Here is a 13812-nt window from a genome sequence, read left to right as displayed (position 1 = left end):
CAACTTGGAAAAATGTCCCATTCATTTCAATGGTAACTTCCTGGAAATTTCCAAATTTTGGGAAAAGCAGGATTTAAAAAAAAAAGAATGTCCTGAATGAGCTGCATTGGTTGGTGTTGGAATTGTTTAAATCGGTCAAGGAATGTTGAAGTAGTAACCGTTTTTAATTGAAAAATTCCTGGAATTTCTGGAAAACCAGGAATTTTTGTAGTTCCTTTACTAAGGTGGTTCTTTTCCTAAATATGAGGAGTGTTTTGACGGTGGAACGGTTGAAATGGGTTGAAAAATGTGAAATGAGTAGTCAAACTTAAAGGCCTACTGAAATGAATTTTTTTTATTTAAACGGGGATAGCAGATCTATTCTATGTGTCATACTTGATCATTTCGCGATATTGCCATATTTTTGCTGAAAGGATTTAGTATAGAACAACGACGATAAAGATTGCAACTTTTGGTATCTGATAAAAAAAAAGGCTTGCCCCTACCGGAAGTAGCGTGACGTAGTCAGTTGAACATATACGCAAAGTTCCCTATTGTTTACAATGATGGCCGCATGAAGTGAGAGAGATTCGGACCGAGAAAGCGACAATTTCCCCATTAATTTGAGCGAGGATGAAAGATTTGTGGATGAGTAAAGTGCAAGTGAAGGACTAGTGGGGAGTTGAAGCTATTCAGATAGGGAAGATGCTGTGAGAGCCGGGGGTGACCTGATATTCAGCTGGGAATGACTACAACAGTAAATAAACACAAGACATATATATACTCTATTAGCCACAACACAACCAGGCTTATATTTAATATGCCACAAATGAATCCTGCATAAAACCACCTGCGTGTTTGTTATGCTAGCTCCTAGCTCCTCTGCTAGCTCCTAGCTCCATAGAACACGCCAATACAATTCAAACACCTGATCAACACACACAATCACTCAGCCCAAAAGACCGTTTACCTAACCCAAGGTTCATAAAGCTTATATATTTTTAAAAAGTTACGTACGTGACGCGCACATACGGTCAAGTTATCGAATGTTTAGCAGCCAAGGCTGCATACTCACGGTACCTGATATTCAGCTGGGAATGACTACAACAGTAAATAAACACAAGACATATATATACTCTATTAGCCACAACACAACCAGGCTTATATTTAATATGCCACAAATTAATCCTGCATAATAACACCTGCGTGTTTGTTATGCTAGCTCCTAGCTCCTCTGCTAGCTCCTAGCTCCATAGAACACACCAATACAATTCAAACACCTAATCAACACACACAATCACTCAGCCCAAAAGACAGTTCACCTAACCCAAGGTTCATAAAGCTTATATATTTTTAAAAAGTTACGTACGTGACGCGCACTTACGGTACGGTACGTGTTATGCTAGCTCCTAGCTCCTCTGCTAGCTCCTAGCTCCATAGAACACGCCAATACAATTCAAACACATGATCAACACACACAATCACTCAGCCCAAAAGACCGTTCACCTAACCCAAGGTTCATAAAGCTTATATATTTTAAAAAAGTTACGTACATACGCAAAAAAAAGCCAAAGCTGCATACTCACAGTAGCACGTCTGCGTCTTTGTCATCCAAATCAAAGTAATCCTGGTAAGAGTCTGTGTTGTCCCAGTTCTCTACAGGCGTCTGTGTATCCAAATCAAAAGTCCTCCTGGTTAGAGTCTCTGTTATCCGAGTTCTTCCATCTTGACTGCATCTTTCGGGAATGTAAACAAAGAAGCGCCGGCTGTGTACTGTTGTGGCTGACTACGTTCGAAAAATACGTCCATTTCGCACCGACAACTTTCTTCTTTGCTTGCTCGGCTTCCTTCTCCATAATGCAATGAACATGATTGAAACAGATTCACGAACACAGATGTCCAGAATACTGTGGAATTATGAAATGAAAACAGAGCTTTTTCTTATCGGCTTCAATGTGGAAGGCATACCCGTGTTCGCCGGGCTACGTCACACGCATACGTCATCCTCAGAGGCGTTTCGAACCGGAAGTTTAGCGGCAAATTTAAAATGTCACTTTATAAGTTAACCCGGCCGTATTGGCATGTGTTATAATGTTAAGATTTCATCATTGATATATAAACTATCAGACTGCGTGGTCGGTAGTAGTGGGTTTCAGTAGGCCTTTAAGGGTGGAAATAGGTTACCAAAAAACGGGAAATCCTGGAAATTTGATTAATGGTGAAAAATGATAGTTTGAATGTCCAAGATGAGTTGAATATGTTGATGATGTTGGAATGGTTTGAATAGGTTGAAGAATGTGGGAATTGTGCAACTTGGAAAAATGTCCCATTCATTTCAATGGGAACTTCCTGGAAATGTGGGAATTTTGGGAAAAGCGGGATTTTTAAAAAAATGATTAGAAGCATGAATGTCCTGAATGAGCTGAATTGGTTGGTGTTGGAATTGTTTAAATCGGTCAAGAAATGTTGAAGTAGTAACCGTTTTTAATTGAAAATTCCTGGAATTTCTGGAAAACCAGGATTTTTTTCTAGTCCCTTTACCAACTTGGTTGTTGTCCTGAATATGAGGAGTGTTTTGACGGTGGAATGGTTGAAATGGGTTAAAAATGTGAAAGGAGTAGTCAAACTTAAGGGTGGAAATAGGTTACCAAAAAACGGGAATTCCTGGAAATTTTATTAATGGTGAAAAATTATAGTTTGAATGTCCAAGATGAGTTGAATATGTTGATGATGTTGGAATGGTTTGAATAGGTTGAAGAATGTGGGAATTGTGCAACGTGGAAAAATGTCCCATTCATTTCAATGGGATCTTCCTGGAAATGTGGGGATTTTGGGAAAAGCGGAATTTTTAAAAAAATGATTAGAAGCATGAATGTCCTGAATGAGCTGAATTGGTTGGTGTTGGAATTGTTTAAATCGGTCAAGAAATGTTGAAGTAGTAACAGTTTTTAATTGAAAATTCCTGGAATTTCTGGAAAACCAGGATTTTTTTCTAGTCCCTTTACCAACTTGGTTGTTGTCCTGAATATGAGGAGTGTTTTGACAGTGGAATGGTTGAAATGGGTTAAAAATGTGAAAGGAGTAGTCAAACTTAAGGGTGGAAATAGGTTACCAAAAAACGGGAATTCCTGGAAATTTTATTAATGGTGAAAAATTATAGTTTGAATGTCCAAGATGAGTTGAATATGTTGATGATGTTGGAATGGTTTGAATAGGTTGAAGAATGTGGGAATTGTGCAACGTGGAAAAATGTCCCATTCATTTCAATGGGAACTTCCTGGAAATGTGGGGATTTTGGGAAAAGCGGGATTTTTAAAAAAATGATTAGAAGCATGAATGTCCTGAATGAGCTGAATTGGTTGGTGTTGGAATTGTTTAAATCGGTCAAGAAATGTTGAAGTAGTAACAGTTTTTAATTGAAAATTCCTGGAATTTCTGGAAAACCAGGATTTTTTTCTAGTCCCTTTACCAACTTGGTTGTTGTCCTGAATATGAGGAGTGTTTTGACAGTGGAATGGTTGAAATGGGTTAAAAATGTGAAAGGAGTAGTCAAACTTAAGGGTGGAAATAGGTTACCAAAAAACGGGAATTCCTGGAAATTTTATTAATGGTGAAAAATGATAGTTTGAATGTCCAAGATGAGTTGAATATGTTGATGGTGTTGGAATGGTTTGAATAGGTTGAAGAATGTGGGAATTGTGCAACTTGGAAAAATGTCCCATTCATTTCAATGGTAACTTCCTGGAAATTTCCGAATTTTGGGAAAATCAGGATTTAAAAAAAAGAAGAAGGTCCTGAATGAGCTGAATTGGTTGGTGTTGGAATTGTTTAAATCGGTCAAGAAATGTTGAAGTAGTAACAGTTTTTAATTGAACAATTCCTGGAATTTCTGGAAAACCAGGAATTTTTGTAGTTCCTTTACCAAGTTGGTTATTTTCCTGAATATGAGTGTTTTGACGGTGGAACGGTTGAAATGGGTTGAAAAATGTGAAAGGGGTAGTCGAACTTAAGGGTGGAAATAGGTTACCAAAAAACGGGAATTCCTGGAAATTTGATTAATGGTGAAAAATGATAGTTAAAATGTCCAAGATGAGTTGAATATGTTGATGGTGTTGGAATGGTTTGAATAGGTTGAAGAATGTGGGAATTGTGCAACTTGGAAAAATGTCCCATTAATTTCAATGGTAACTTCCTGGAAATTTCCGAATTTTGGGAAAAGCAGGATTTAAAAAAAAAAGAATGTCCTGAATGAGCTGAATTGGTTGGTGTTGGAATTGTTTAAATCGGTCAAGAAATGTTGAAGTAGTAACAGTTTTTAATTGAACAATTCCTGGAACTTCTGGAAAACCAGGAATTTTTGTAGTTCCTTTACCAAGTTGGTTATTTTCCTGAATATGAGTGTTTTGACGGTGGAACGGTTGAAATGGGTTGAAAAATGTGAAAGGAGTATTCAAACTTAAGGGTGGAAATAGGTTACCAAAAAACGGGAAATCCTGGAAATTTGATTAATGGTGAAAAATGATAGTTTGAATGTCCAAGATGAGTTGAATATGTTGATGATGTTGGAATGGTTTGAATAGGTTGAAGAATGTGGGAATTGTGCAACGTGGAAAAATGTCCCATTCATTTCAATGGGAACTTCCTGGAAATGTGGAGATTTTGGGAAAAGCGGGATTTTTTTGAAAACGATTAGAAGCATGAATGTCCTGAATGAGCTGAATTGGTTGGTGTTGGAATTGTTTAAATCGGTCAAGAAATGTTGAAGTAGTAACCGTTTTTAATTGAACAATTCCTGGAATTTCTGGAAAACCAGGAATTTTTGTAGTTCCTTTACCAAGTTGGTTATTTTCCTGAATATGAGTGTTTTGACGGTGGAACGGTTGAAATGGGTTGAAAAATGTGAAAGGGGTAGTCAAACTTAAGGGTGGAAATAGGTTACCAAAAAACGGTAATTCCTGGAAATTTGATTAATGGTGAAAAATGATAGTTTAAATGTCCAAGATGAGTTGAATATGTTGATGGTGTTGGAATGGTTTGAATAGGTTGAAGAATGTGGGAATTGTGCAACTTGGAAAAATGTCCCATTCATTTCAATGGTAACTTCCTGGAAATTTCCAAATTTTGGGAAAAGCAGGATTTAAAAAAAAAAGAATGTCCTGAATGAGCTGAATTGGTTGGTGTTGGAATTGTTTAAATCGGTCAAGGAATGTTGAAGTAGTAACCGTTTTTAATTGAAAAATTCCTGGAATTTCTGGAAAACCAGGAATTTTTGTAGTTCCTTTACTAAGGTGGTTCTTTTCCTAAATATGAGGAGTGTTTTGACGGTGGAACGGTTGAAATGGGTTGAAAAATGTGAAATGAGTAGTCAAACTTAAGGGTGGAAATAGGTTACCAAAAAACGGGAAATCCTGGAAATTTGATTAATGGTGAAAAATGATAGTTTGAATGTCCAAGATGAGTTGAATATGTTGATGATGTTGGAATGGTTTGAATAGGTTGAAGAATGTGGGAATTGTGCAACTTGGAAAAATGTCCCATTCATTTCAATGGGAACTTCCTGGAAATGTGGGAATTTTGGGAAAAGCGGGATTTTTAAAAAAATGATTAGAAGCATGAATGTCCTGAATGAGCTGAATTGGTTGGTGTTGGAATTGTTTAAATCGGTCAAGAAATGTTGAAGTAGTAACAGTTTTTAATTGAAAATTCCTGGAATTTCTGGAAAACCAGGATTTTTTTCTAGTCCCTTTACCAACTTGGTTGTTGTCCTGAATATGAGGAGTGTTTTGACGGTGGAATGGTTGAAATGGGTTAAAAATGTGAAAGGAGTAGTCAAACTTAAGGGTGGAAATAGGTTACCAAAAAACGGGAATTCCTGGAAATTGTATTAATGGTGAAAAATTATAGTTTGAATGTCCAAGATGAGTTGAATATGTTGATGATGTTGGAATGGTTTGAATAGGTTGAAGAATGTGGGAATTGTGCAACTTGGAAAAATGTCCAATTCATTTCAATGGGAACTTCCTGGAAATGTGGGAATTTTGGGAAAAGCGGGATTTTAAAAAAAATGATTAGAAGCATGAATGTCCTGAATGAGCTGAATTGGTTGGTGTTGGAATTGTTTAAATCGGTCAAGGAATGTTGAAGTAGTAACCGTTTTTAATTGAAAAATTCCTGGAATTTCTGGAAAACCAGGAATTTTTGTAGTTCCTTTACCAAGGTGGTTATTTTCCTGAATATGAGTGTTTTGACGGTGGAACGGTTGAAATGGGTTGAAAAATGTGAAAGGGGTAGTCGAACTTAAGGGTGGAAATAGGTTACCAAAAAACGGTAATTCCTGGAAATTTGATTAATGGTGAAAAATGATAGTTTAAATGTCCAAGATGAGTTGAATATGTTGATGGTGTTGGAATGGTTTGAATAGGTTGAAGAATGTGGGAATTGTGCAACTTGGAAAAATGTCCCATTCATTTCAATGGTAACTTCCTGGAAATTTCCGAATTTTGGGAAAAGCAGGATTTAAAAAAAAAAGAATGTCCTGAATGAGCTGAATTGGTTGGTGTTGGAATTGTTTAAATCGGTCAAGGAATGTTGAAGTAGTAACCGTTTTTAATTGAACAATTCCTGGAATTTCTGGAAAACCAGGAATTTTTGTAGTTCCTTTACCAAGGTGGTTCTTTTCCTGAATATGAGGAGTGTTTTGACGGTGGAACGGTTGAAAAATGTGAAAGGAGTAGTCAAACTTAAGGGTGGAAATAGGTTACTAAAAAACATGAATTCCTGGAAATTTGATTAATGGTGAAAAATGATAGTTTAAATGTCCAAGATGAGTTGAATATGTTGATGGTGTTGGAATGGTTTGAATAGGTTGAAGAATGTGGGAATTGTGCAACTTTGGAAAATGTCCCATTCATTTCAATGGGAACTTCCTGGAAATGTGGGGATTTTGTGAAAAGCGGGTTTTTTTTGAAAATGATTCGAAGCATGAATGTCCTGAATGAGCTGAATTGGTTGGTGTTGGAATTGTTTAAATCGGTCAAGAAATGTTGAAGTAGTAACAGTTTTTAATTGAACAATTCCTGGAATTTCTGGAAAACCAGGAATTTTAGTAGTTCCTTTACCAAGGTGGTTCTTTTCCTGAATATGAGGAGTGCTTTGACGGTGGAACGGTTGAAAAAAGTGAAAGGAGTAGTCAAACTTAAGGGTGGAAATAGGTTACCAAAAAACGGGAAATCCTGGAAATGTGATTAATGGTGAAAAATGATAGTTTGAATGTCCAAGATGAGTTGAATATGTTGATGATGTTGTAATGGTTTGAATAGGTTGAAGAATGTGGGAATTGTGCAACTTGGGAAAATGTCCCATTCATTTCAATGGGAACTTCCTGGAAATGTGGGGATTTTGGGAAAAGCGGGATTTTTTTGAAAATGATTCAAAGCATGAATGTCCTGAATGAGCTGACTTGGTTGGTGTTGGAATTGTTTAAATCGGTCAAGGAATGTTGAAGTAGTAACAGTTTTTAATTGAACAATTCCTGGAATTTCTGGAAACCAGGAATTTTTGTAGTTGTTTTACCAACTTGGTTATTTTCCTGAATATGAGGAGTGTTTTGACGGTGGAAAGGTTGAAATGGGTTGAAAAATGTGAAAGGAGTAGTCGAACTTAAGGGTGGAAATAGGCTACCAAAAAACGGGAAATCCTGGAAATTTGATTAGTGGTGAAAAATTATAGTTTGAATGTCCAAGATGAGTTGAATATGTTGATGATGTTGGAATGGTTTGAATAGGTTGAAGAATGTGGGAATTGTGCAACTTGGAAAAATGTCCCATTCATTTCAATGGGAACTTCCTGGAAATGTGGGAATTTTGGGAAAAGCAGGATTTTTTTGAAAATGATTCAAAGCATGAATGTCCTGAATGAGCTGAATTGGTTGGTGTTGGAATTGTTTAAATCGGTCAAGAAAAGTTGAAGTAGTAACAGTTTTTAATTGAAAAATTCCAGGAATTTTCTGGAAAACCAGGACTTTTTGTAGTTCCTTTACCAAGTTGGCTGTTGTCCTGAATATGAGGAGTGTTTTGACAGTGGAACGCTTGAAATGGGTTGAAAAATGTGAAAGGAGTAGTCAAACTTAAGGGTGGAAATAGGTTACCAAAAAACGGGAATTCCTGGAAATTTGATTAATGTGGAAAAATGATAGTTTGAATGTCCAAGATGAGTTGAATATGTTGTAAAGTAAAGTGCCAGTAACTATTGTAAATTATCAACAACTGTCGTAAAGTGCCAGTAACTGTCGTAAATTGTCAACAACTGCCGTAAAGTGCCAGTAACTGTCGTAAATTGTCAACAACTGCCGCAAAGTGTCAGTAATTGTCGTAAATTGTCAACAACTGCCGCAAAGTGTCAGTAACTGTCGTAAATTGTCAACAACTGCCGTAAAGTGCCAGTAACTGTCGTAAATTGTCAACAACTGCCGTAAAGTGCCAGTAAAATGCCAGTAACTGTCGTAAATTGTCAACAACTGCCGTAAAGTGCCAGTAACTGTTGTAAATTGTCAACAACTGCCGTAAAGTGCCAGTAACTGTCTTAAATTGTCAACAACTGCCGTAAAGTGCCAGTAACTGTCGTAAATTGTCAACAACTGCCATAAAGTGCCAGTAACTGTCGTAAATTGTCAAAAACTGCCGTAAAGTGCCAGTAACTGTAGTCAATTATCAACAACTGCCGAAAAGTGCCAATAACTGTTGTAAATTGTCAACAACTGCCGTAAAGTGCCAGTAACTGTCGTAAATTGTCAAAAACTGCCGTAAAGTGCCAGTAACTGTCGTAAATTGTCAACAACTGCCGTAAAGTGCCAGTAACTGTCGTAAATTGTCAAAAACTGCCGTAAAGTGCCAGTAACTGTAGTAAATTGTCAACAACTGCCGAAAAGTGCCAGTAACTGTTGTAAATTGTCAACAACTGCCGTAAAGTGCCAATAACTGTCGTAAATGGTCAACAACTGCCGTTGCTACTCTGTTGCTACTGTCGTAAATGGTCAACAACTGCCGTAAAGTGCCAGTAACTGTCATAAAGTGCCAGTAATTGTCGTAAATTGTCAGCAACTGCTGTAAAGTGCCAGTAAATGTCATCAATTGTGAACAACTGCCGTAAAGTGCCAGTAACTGTCGCAAATTGTCAACACCTGCCGTAAAGTGCCAGTACTGTCGTAAATTGTCAACAACTGCCATAAAGTGCCAGTAACTGTCGTAAATTGTCAACAGCTGCCGTAAAGTGCCAGTAACTGTCGTAAATTGTCAACAACTGCTGTAAAGTGCCAATAACTGTCGTAAATTGTCAAAAATTGCCGTAAAGTGCCACTAACTGTCGTAAATTGTCAACAACTGCCGTAAATTGTCAACAACTGCCGAAAAGTGCCAATAACTGTTGTAAATTGTCAACAACTGCCGTAAAGTGCCAATCACTGTCGTAAATTGTCAACAACTGCCGTAAAGTGCCAGTAACTGTCGTAAAGTGCCAGTAATTGTCGTAAATTGTCAGCAACTGCCTTAAAGTGCCAGTAAATGTCATTAATTGTCAACAACTGCCGTAAAGTGCCAGTAACTGTTGTAAATTGTCAACAACTGCCGTAAAGTGCCAGTAACTGTCGTAAATTGTCAACAACTGCCGTAAAGTGCCAGTAACTGTCGTAAATCATCAACAACTGCCGTAAAGTGCCAGTAACTGTCGTAAATTGTCAACAACTGCCGTAAAGTGCCAGTAACTGTCGTAAATTGTTAACAACTGCCGTAAAGTGCCAGTAACTGTCGTAAATTGTCAACAGCTGCCGTAAAGTGCCAGTAACTGTCGTAAATTGTCAACAACTGCTGTAAAGTGCCAATAACTGTCGTAAATTGTCAAAAACTGCCGTAAAGTGCCACTAACTGTCGTAAATTGTCAACAACTGCCGTAAAGTGCCAATAACTGTCATAAATTGTCAACAACTGCCGTAAAGTGCCAGTAACTGTCGTAAAGTGCCAGTAACTGTCGTAAATGGTCAACAACTGCCGTAAAGTGCCAGTAACTGTCGTAAATTGTCAGCAACTGCCGTAAAGTGCCAGTAAATGTCATTAATTGTCAACAACTGCCGTAAAGTGCCAGTAACTGTTGTAAAGTGCCAGTAACTGTCGTAAAGTGTCAGTAACTGTTGTAAAGTGCCAGTAACTGTCGTAAAGTGTCAGTAACTGTCGTAAATTGTCAACAACTGCCGTAAAGTGCCAGTAACTGTTGTAAATTGTCAACAACTGCCGTAAAGTGCCAGTAACTGTCGTAAATTGTCAACAACTGCCGTAAAGTGCCAGTAACTGTCGTACATTGTCAACAACTGCCGCAAAATGCCAGTAACTGTCGTAAATTGTCAACAACTGCCGTAAAGTGCCAGTAACTGTCGTAAATTGTCAACAACTGCCGTAAATTGTCAACAGCTGTGGTAAAGTGCCAGTAACTGTCGTAAATTGTCAACAACTGCCGTAAAGTGCCAGTAACTGTTATGTGAATGATATAATCATCAGGAGTGCATGAGAAAGTAAAGAGGAAAATATACTGTAGCTCATTCCGTCTGCACGCGCTCAGTCCGTGACGAGCACTTTGCACAACACAGCACCGCCGACACGGTAGGTAAGTAAGATGGTATTTTGGCCTGCGAGAGTCCTGCGTGTGGCTGAAGCATTGAGGACTAGCTGCAGTGTGCTCAAACCACCACCAGGTGGCACCTGTGAGCAGATAATACTGTATCATCTCCTTCTCTTTCTGACTTCTCAGCTCTTATCAGGTCAATAGTGCTTTCTTCACTCACACTTTAAGTGAAGGATGAGGCAACAACCAACCCAGTAAGTATGAACACATTATTATGGGACTGCGAGTGAACGGAGCGTGCCGTTGCTACTCTGTACAGTAGGGGGCGGCTTAATAACGCCTCATAAGCACCTGGTGTGCCAGAACATACACCACCCAAAAGCAGTGAAGTAGTCACGTTGTGTAAATGGTAAATAAAAAGAGAACACAATGATTTGCAAATCATTTTGCCTCCAGCCACAACGCTTTTGACCCGTCATGTTTCAAATAAAAGTGGTATTCTGCACAGACAAAAAAGAACATGATCACAAAGGAGACAACAAGTTGTTGGTATAACCATAACAATAACAATAGTAGTGACAGTAAAAGGTAGGAGAAAAGTCAAACCAGGTGGAGTCGATGCTTACAGGTACCTGACTGGAGAGGCTGAAGTTGGTGGCGGGGCTTCGCTTCTTGCCGGCGCCCACGCCGCTGTTGGCGCTGCTGGCGGAGTTCTTTCGTTTCCTCCTCTTGGTGGTGGTCTGTCGGGCGGGCTCAGCTTTGGCGCGACCAGCAAAGAGAAAGAGAGGCCATGCCAGAGACCATAATGCATACAGTCGGATACAAGGGGTGGTATCATAATGCATACAGTCGGATACAAAGGGCGGTATCATAATGCATACAGACGGATACAAGGGGCGGTATCATAATGCATACAGTCGGATACAAGGGGCGGTATCATAATGCATACAGTCGGATACAAGGGGCGGTATCATAATGCATACAGACGGATACAAGGGTCTGTATCATAATGCATACAGACAGATACAAGGGGCGGTATCATAATGCATACAGACAAATAAAAGGGGCGGTATCATAATGCATACTGACAGATACATTGAAATGTGTTCTGATGTGTTTTATCACTATCAGCTAGCACTTTAGCAACATGCATTCATTCAACAATGTGTTCTGATGTGTTTTATCACTATCAGCTAGCACTTTAGCAACATGCATTCATTCAACAATGTGTTCTGATGTGTTTTATCACTATTAGTTAGCACTTTAGCAACATACATTCATTCAACAATGTGTTCTGATGTGTTTTATCACTATTAGCTAGCACTTTAGCAACACGCATTCATTCAACAATGTGTTCTGATGTGTTTTATCACTATCAGCTAGCACTTTAGCAACATGCATTCATTCAACAATGTGTTCTGATGTGTTTTACCACTATTAGTTAGCACTTTAGCAACATGTGTTCTGATGTGTTTTATCACTATCAGTTAGCACTTTAGCAACATGCATTCATTCAACAATGTGTTCTGATGTGTTTTATCACTATTAGTTAGCACTTTAACAACATGCATTCATTCAACAATGTGTTCTGATGTGTTTTATCACTATTAGTTAGCACTTTAGCAACATGCATTCATTCAACAATGTGTTCTGATGTGTTTTATCACTATTAGCTAGCACTTTAGCAACATGCATTCATTCAACAATGTGTTCTGATGTGTTTTATCACTATTAGTTAGCACTTTAGCAACATGCATTCATTCAACAATGTGTTCTGATGTGTTTTATCACTATTAGTTAGCACTTTAGCAACATGCATTCATTCAACAATGTGTTCTGATGTGTTTTATCACTGTTAGTTAGCACTTTAGCAACATGCATTCATTCAACAATGTGTTCTGATGTGTTTTACCAGTATCAGTTAGCACGTTAGCAACATGCATTCATTCAACAATGTGTTCTGATGTGTTTTATCACTATTAGTTAGCACTTTAGCAACATGCATTCATTCAACAAAGTGTTCTGATGTGTTTTATCACTATTAGTTAGCACTTTAGCAACATGCATTCATTCAACAATGTGTTCTGATGTGTTTTATCACTATCAGTTAGCACTTTAGCAACATGCATTCATTCAACAATGTGTTCTGATGTGTTTTATCACTATCAGTTAGCACTTTAGCAACTTGCATTCATTCAACAATGTGTTCTGATGTGTTTTATCACTATTAGTTAGCACTTTAGCAACATGCATTCTGATGTGTTTTATCACTATTAGTTAGCACTTTAGCAACATGCATTCATTCAACAATGTGTTCTGATGTGTTTTATCACTATTAGTTAGCACTTTAGCAACATGCATTCATTCAACAATGTGTTCTGATGTGTTTTATCACTATTAGTTAGCACTTTAGCAACATGCATTCATTCAACAATGTGTTCTGATGTGTTTTATCACTATTAGCTAGCACTTTAGCAACATGCATTCATTCAACAATGTGTTCTGATGTGTTTTATCACCATTAGTTAGCACTTTAGCAACATGCATTCATTCAACAATGTGTTCTGATGTATTTTATCAATATTAGTTAGCACTTTAGCAACATGCATTCATTCAACAATGTGTTCTGATGTGTTTTATCACTATTAGTTAGCACTTTAGCAACATGCATTCATTCAACAATGTGTTCTGATGTGTTTTATCACTATTAGTTAGCACTTTAGCAACATGCATTCATTCAACAATGTGTTCTGATGTGTTTTACCACTATTAGTTAGCACTTTAGCTGACTTCTGACAGAGAAAAGATACCTTTTTTGTGATTGGTGGGGAATATTTCTGTTTTGAAGTTCTGCGGGTGTCCAGCTGAAAGGGAGCCAACAGGATTCATGATTAGTAGGTCTTACAAACAAAACATTCCTGATATAGAGGATCTTTGACAAGTGTTTTTTTCACTGGGTGCATACAACAAACAGAACGCTCTTGTCATATAGAGGATCTTTGATTAGTGTTTTTGCAGTAGGTCTTTAGAAACATAACACCTGTCATATAGAGGATCTTTGATTTGTGTTTTTTGCAGTAAGTCTTTAGAAACATAACACCTGTCATATAGAGGATCTTTGACTAGTGTTTTTGCAGTAGGTCTTTAGAAACAGAACACTCCTGTCATATAGAAGATCTTTGATTAGTGTTTTTGCAGTAGTTTTTTAGAAACAGAACACTCCTG

General features: G+C 37.8%; 1 protein-coding gene across 4 annotated transcripts in view; it reads right to left on the bottom strand.

Moving 5' to 3' along the window:
• ldb2a (LIM domain binding 2a) overlaps positions 1 to 13812 on the bottom strand; it is a 261535-nt gene that overhangs the window by 23445 nt on the left and 224278 nt on the right. Inside the window, exons 7-8 of one of the 4 annotated variants that reach the window (XM_062039739.1) lie at positions 13398 to 13451; positions 11214 to 11344 (exon numbers count right to left, since the gene is read on the bottom strand). In XM_062039739.1, coding sequence (XP_061895723.1) covers positions 11214 to 11344; positions 13398 to 13451 — 185 coding nt within the window. Of the gene's footprint in view, positions 1 to 11213; positions 11358 to 13397; positions 13452 to 13812 lie in introns of all 4 variants that reach the window. The other 3 variants (XM_062039740.1, XM_062039737.1, XM_062039738.1) reach the window with 3 other exon arrangements.

This window comes from Entelurus aequoreus, linkage group LG28, assembly GCF_033978785.1.
Source record: "Entelurus aequoreus isolate RoL-2023_Sb linkage group LG28, RoL_Eaeq_v1.1, whole genome shotgun sequence".
Lineage (NCBI taxonomy): Eukaryota > Metazoa > Chordata > Actinopteri > Syngnathiformes > Syngnathidae > Entelurus > Entelurus aequoreus.
This window is presented reverse-complemented; position numbering and strand designations above follow the sequence as displayed.